This window comes from Priapulus caudatus, unplaced genomic scaffold (genome assembly GCF_000485595.1).
Source record: "Priapulus caudatus unplaced genomic scaffold, Priapulus_caudatus-5.0.1 Scaffold3907, whole genome shotgun sequence".
Classification (NCBI taxonomy): Eukaryota; Metazoa; Priapulida; class Priapulimorpha; order Priapulimorphida; family Priapulidae; genus Priapulus; species Priapulus caudatus.
The window spans coordinates 5,948-12,170 of record NW_014580968.1 but is presented as its reverse complement, the minus strand read 5'-3'; the positions used below and the strand labels follow the sequence as shown (position 1 = coordinate 12,170).

Genomic DNA, 6,223 nt, shown 5'->3' with positions numbered 1-6,223 from the left:
GGCACACCACACGTACAAATAACATAAACAAATTTGTTAGGAAAATTGTCTATTATTCCTATCATTGCATTGCTTCATGTCACATAATTATGAGATAGTCCCTCTTTCCTCCTCTCTCTTTTCCCCCGCTCTCCCTCCCCCTCTCTCTATCCCTCCACCCTCTCTCTCTCTCTCTGTTTCTCTCTCTCTGTCTCTCCCTCCCCTTCTCTTTTTTTTGCGCATGCGTGTGCGTGTGCCTGTGGAGCATGAATGTATGCGAGTGAGTGCATGCGTATAATTAAATATTTTAAATATGCGTAGGCTTAAAATGATTTCCATTTCCTTTATCATGATAAGTTGAATTTTTCTATTCATTTTCATGTCAAATTCTTAACACTTTAAGCAAACGGAAAAACGTATTTGATCATCTTTATGCGTAATCTCTTCCACAAATGAATAATTTAGACAATTTATTTAGACGGATTGATGTGGTTTTTAGGAGTCGTACCAATGCATTTAATTGAATTAACAATGACAAATAATTAATTAAATTATTCAAACAGATAGATGTGGTTATTAGGTGTCCGAGTCCTACCAATTAATGAAATGATACATTGTTTTATAAGATTAATAAAGCATTAGCGCGAGAGATTTAGTGAAAAAATTGCAAACAATATGCAGGTTAGAATATCTTTCGTAGGTTTAACAGTGATGAAACGATTCGTCAAATTGTAGTTAGTCGTGCCATGTTACAGTTATCGCTATACAGACTAGAACAGTCCATCAGTTTGTTTGAAAGACAAACAAAGAAATAAAAAAGGAAGACTGGCGCTCTCTATAATAAAAGTGTTTATATTGAATATACACTTTCCACTGTTACACAGCGTCAACAGCATTTGATGAACAGCTCTTTCCATAATCGAGACAAATTTATTTAATATATATTCCCCAGTTAAAAATCCAACACCTATATAAAATTAATGACTACAAAAGGAATGAAAATTTTATGGCTTGTGAGCCGAGCTATTTGATTACCTTAAGCAACAGCAAAATAACTTGTACTGTTTTCTCCTTTTATTGCGGTTGCGTTTATCGTGCAATAGCTCTAATCTTAAAAGGAAGCGGATACTGCACAAGACCGTCGGTTCTACCGACAGGGAAAGCTGTGACGCCCTCTGGTAGCTCAAATGTGAAACGCTGCAACAGATTCGCCATGACAGTAAACATCATGTCACGAGCGAGTTGCATGCCGGGACATATTCGGAAGCCGTTACCAAACAGCATAATATTTTTATCCGGTGCCACGACGACTCCGTTCTCATCCAGATACCTAGACGGGTCAAACTTCTGCGGCTGTGGGAAATTGATGGGATTCATAGCCATCTTGGCGTGGTTGGCCATTAGAACGGTATCCTTGGGTATGTCAAAGCCTCCTAAGGTGGTATCAGACAATGCGCCACGTACACCAGGCATCGGGAGAATCATTCCTACACGCTGGATCTCCCAAAGCGTAGCCTCCAAGTAGGGCATGTTGCGGCGATCCTTCGTCGTCGGCGCTCTGCCGCTGCCGACGACCTCGTCGATCTCAGCCTGCAGCTTCTTCTGCACGTCTGGATTCTGCACAAGCAGCTGAATGCCCCAGTTGGTGTTGGCAGTGACGGTATCAAATCCGGCGCTCTGTAAATCATCTAACACACAGCAGATGTCGGTGTCGGACACCATCAGCTTGCCCTTCTGCTGCTGGATTAGCAGGTGGTCGAGAAAATCGCGCGGACTGGACTCGTTCAACGTCTGTCGGTGTTCCTCGAGTAATTTCATGTGCCAGCCCACCATCGTTTGTACGAGTCCTTTTAATTCTTTGGCTTTACCGCTGGTGACGCAGGCGAGCGATGGAAACCAGTCCACAAGCAGACATGATCCTAGCTCCAACCTTAAAGTAAAACGATACAAGTTCACGTTACAGAGCCCTTCCTCCATTTCTCTCTCTCTCTCTCTATTTCTTTCTCTTTTTTTCTTCCTTATTCCCTCACTCTCTCTATCTCTCTGATTACCCTTTTATCCACCCTTCCCTCCTCCCTTAACTCCTCCCTATTTGCACTCGCTCTCTCATTTCTCTACTTCTCTCTCGACTGTTTCCTCGTTTACTATTCACATTCCCAATTCTTTCCTTTGCTATCTTTCTCTCTACTTATCTCTGTTTCTTTCTCCTACTATATATATATATATATTCATCTCTCTCTCTCTCTCTCTCTCTCTGCCTCTGTCTAATTTTGGTATTTTTCTGTGTTTCACGCTCCTCCATCCCAATCTATCGCTATTTCTCTCTTCATCTCTTTCAGTCTCGCCACATCTTCAAAGTCCATGCCCTCTCTCTCTCTCTGTCTCTCTCTCTCTCTTTGTTTCTGTCTGTCTCGTTCTCTCGCTGTTTCTCCCCCATCTCTCTCGTTATTAATGATTGCACTTCACTTAATCTAGTAATTTTCTAGTAGACAACGTAGGTACAGACCTCTGGGCAAACGTGGCCGCCCATTTCAAGTACTGCTCGTCTCGCTGTTGGAATATTTTCCCATTGAGCCACAAACCGATGATGTTGACGTAACAAAACTCGATCACGTGATGTGGGTCGAACGGTTTACCATTTTCACTGTCGACGTCCTGCATTAGCAACGCGACTTCACTCGCTATAATCGTGTTAAACTTTTCGGCGACTTCAGGAATGGCCGGATTCAAAGCCGCGCGCACCACTTTGATTTTCTTTCGTTGCTTCTCGGAGGCTCGAGTGAATGCCACACCGTGGTGTTGGTTTCCAGCCTCTTCCAACTTAAAAGAGAAAAGTTCGGGCCGGTCGGCAAAGATGTGTCCCTTCTCTACGATAGCCTCCGCCCACGTTTCGCAAGTGTTGACAACAACCGCGCGTTTCTCGCCGAGGTTCAAACTGAATATGTCGCCGTATCGCTCCGACATCTTGTTGAAAAAGATCTCCGGTCGGTTGCCGAGTTCGAACATGCTGCCGACGACGGGCCACCCGCTGGGGCCGGGCGGTGGGTTACCCCGCCAGCGGTTTGGTCTCAGTAGCAAGTAGCCAACAAACAAAGCTAGAACCACGCTAGCCAGGTTCATAGGCGCGAACCACGTTGCTACACTTACAACAGCCATCGTTAGAGACGTGAAGTTGTGAACCCTCTCCTAGGTGAGCAGAGTGTCTATGAAGTGCTGCGTTTGCCCCGGGCTGCATTAAATTCTCACTCGTCAAGCACGCGGTGCAAAGAAATATAGGCGTGATTTTTTCTATCCGGACGCTGTCAGTGCAACTGCACTGTTAGCATTTTCATGGATATAAAAGATGCGTCGCGCTTGCAAAAAGCATGAACAAATTTTTAAACAAAATAGGCGATTATTATAGGTATTTGCTTATAACTGCAGCTCACGTACGAGTCTATTTCTCCCTTCGCTCCCTCTTTTCTTATTAACTAACTCTCTGGTTCCCTCTCTCCTTCTCTTTCTTTCTTTCTCTTTCTGTCCCTCTACCTATCTATAGGTCTATGTATCTCTCTTGCTCGTTATTTCACACATACGCACGCACATACACACACACACACACACACACACACACACACACACAGAGAAGGCGAAAAAATTCACAAGTATTTTTATGATAACATTTCTAGCTTTATTTAATATACATTTTTTCCTCGAGAACCAACTATTACGGATGAATGATTACAAGGAGAATGCTATTGAGATGTGCAAAGTAAACCAAGTCGTTTGACTCTGTTAACCATCACCAATTAATATGCGTTATTCTATTTGTTTTTTTCAAGAGGTGGCGTTTATCGTGCAATAGCTCTAATCTTAAAAGGAAGCGGATGCTGCACAAGACTGTCGCGTCTGCCGACAGGGAGAGCTGTGACGCCCTCTGGTAGCTGAAATGTGAAACGCTGCAACAGGTTCGCCATGACAGTAAACATCGTATCGCGAGCGAGTTGCATGCCGGGACATATTCGGAATCCGTTACCAAACAGCATCATCTTTTTATCCGGTGCCACGACGACTCCGTTCTCATCCAGATACCTAGACGGGTCAAAACTCTGCGGCTGTGGGAAATTGATGGGATTCATAGCCATCTTGGCGTCGTTGATCAGTAAAATGGTATCTTTCGGTACATCAAAGCCTCTCAATGTCGTATCAGACAACGTGCTACGTGGAGTAGGTACCGGGAGAATCATTCCTACACGCTGAATCTCCCAAAGCGTAGCCTCTATGTAAGGCATGTTGCGGCGATCCTTCGTCATCGGTGCCCTGCCGCTGCCGACGACGTCGTCGGTCTCAGCCTGCAGCTTCTTCTGCACGTCTGGATTCTGCAATTCTAAGTTCGCGTTACAGAGCCCTGTAAGGAAAGGACGTGCTGGAAGGAAAGGACGTGAGACACATAAATAAAGACATGATATTTCCTCCAGGCACTGCCCGTGCAACTGCACTTCTAGNCTCTCTCTCTCTCTCTCTCTCTCTCTCTCTCTCTCTCTCTTTGTTTCTGTCTGTCTCGTTCTCTCGCTCTTTCTCCCCCATCTCTCTCGTCATTAATTATTGCACTTCACTTATATCTAGTAATTTTCTAGTAGACAACGTAGGTACAAACCTCTTGGCAAACGTGTCCGCCCATTTCAAGTACTGCTCGTCTCGCTGTTGGAATATTTTTCCATAGAGCCACATTCCGAGGATGTTTATGTAACAGAACTCGATCACGTGATATGGGTCGAACGGTTTACCATTTTCATTAGCGACGTCCTGCATTAGCAACGCGACTTCACTCGCTATAATCGTGTTAAACTTCTCAGCGACTTCAGGAATGGCCGAATTCAAAGCCGCGCGCACCACTTTGATTTTCTTGCGTTGCATCTCGGATGCTCGTGTGAATCCCACACCGTGGTGTTGGTTTCCAGCCTCTTCCAACTTAAAAGAGAAAAGGTCGGGCCGGTCGGCAAAGATGTGTCCCTTCTCTATGATAGCCTCCGCCCACGTTTCGCAAGTGTTGACAACAACCGCGCGTTTCTCGCCGAGGTTCAAACTGAATATGTCGCCGTATCGCTCCGACATCTTGGTTAAAAAGATCTCCGGTCGCTTGCCGAGTTGGAACATGCTGCCGATGACGGGCCACCCGCTGGGGCCGGGCGGTGGGTTACCCCGCCAGCGTTTTGGTCTCAGTAGCAAGTAGCCAACAAACAGGGCTAGAGCCACGATAGCCAGGTTCATAGGCGCGAGCCACGTTGCTACACTTACAACAGCCATCGTTAGAGGCTAGAAGTTGTGAACGCTCTCCTATGTGAGCAGTCGGTTTATATACGGTGCTGCGTTTGCTCCGCGACCTGTATTAAATACCCACTCGTCAATCACGTGAGATATAGAAATATAGACGTACTGTTTTTTTATCCGGTCGCTGTCAGGTCAACTACACTTTGAGTATATGTAGGGCTAGCTAAAAAATGGTGCATCACGCGTACAGAGCATGATTTTTATAGGCATTTATTTATAAATTCAGGTCACGCTCGAGACAGTTTATCTCTCCCCTCTCTCTCTCACTTCCCTTACTAATATTGTATTCAGCAAACGGTGGCGACAGGATGCGACGCTTGGCACGTCACACTTTGCGCCGGGGATGGGTGCCGCGCGCCACACCTACGAGCCAAGGTCCGGCCGATAATGAAGAAAAACCGCGGTCGGATTCAAATGTCGCCGGGCGGTTTTCGGAAACGTATAGGCACGGACGAAAGATTATAGAGAGTCATTACCCAGAGGAAGAGACGAGAGACGATGTAGTGGAGTTAGACGAAAACAGAGATGACGGTGTCTATAGGTCGCCGTAGTGTATATATATTTGTATTGTGTTTACTAATAAAGTCAGTCTTCAAGAACAATTTCTGCGACTACATCGTTTTTACTCTTTGCTACAATCTGCTACCATTTGCTAACTCGACGCTGCTACGATGCCGGAGCGGAGATCACCAACATTACAACTCTACGATTCTACGATGCCGGAGCGGAGAACAACAATTTTTCCCAGTACAACACTAACTCTCAGGTTCTCTCACTTTCTCTCTCTTCTCGATTTTTTTCGCTATCCGCCCCTCTATCTATCTATAGATCTGCGTATCTCTCTCCCTCGTTCCTTCACACACACACACACACACACACACACACACACACACACACACACACACACACACACACACACACACACACACACACA

The 6,223-nt window shown here is 45.5% G+C and overlaps 1 protein-coding gene across 1 annotated transcript; it reads right to left on the bottom strand.

Annotated features, from left to right (window-relative positions):
- Window positions 1-857: 857 nt before the first annotated feature.
- Window positions 858-5,267, bottom strand: LOC106819648 (cytochrome P450 1A2-like). Its single transcript, XM_014824251.1, has 2 exons — window positions 4,616-5,267; window positions 858-1,909 (listed from the first exon to the last, which is right to left on the bottom strand). Exons 1-2 carry the CDS (start codon window positions 5,263-5,265, stop codon window positions 1,069-1,071), a joined length of 1,491 nt encoding a protein of 496 aa, XP_014679737.1. The 5' UTR covers window positions 5,266-5,267; the 3' UTR covers window positions 858-1,068.
- Between the last annotated feature and the right edge of the window lie 956 nt (window positions 5,268-6,223).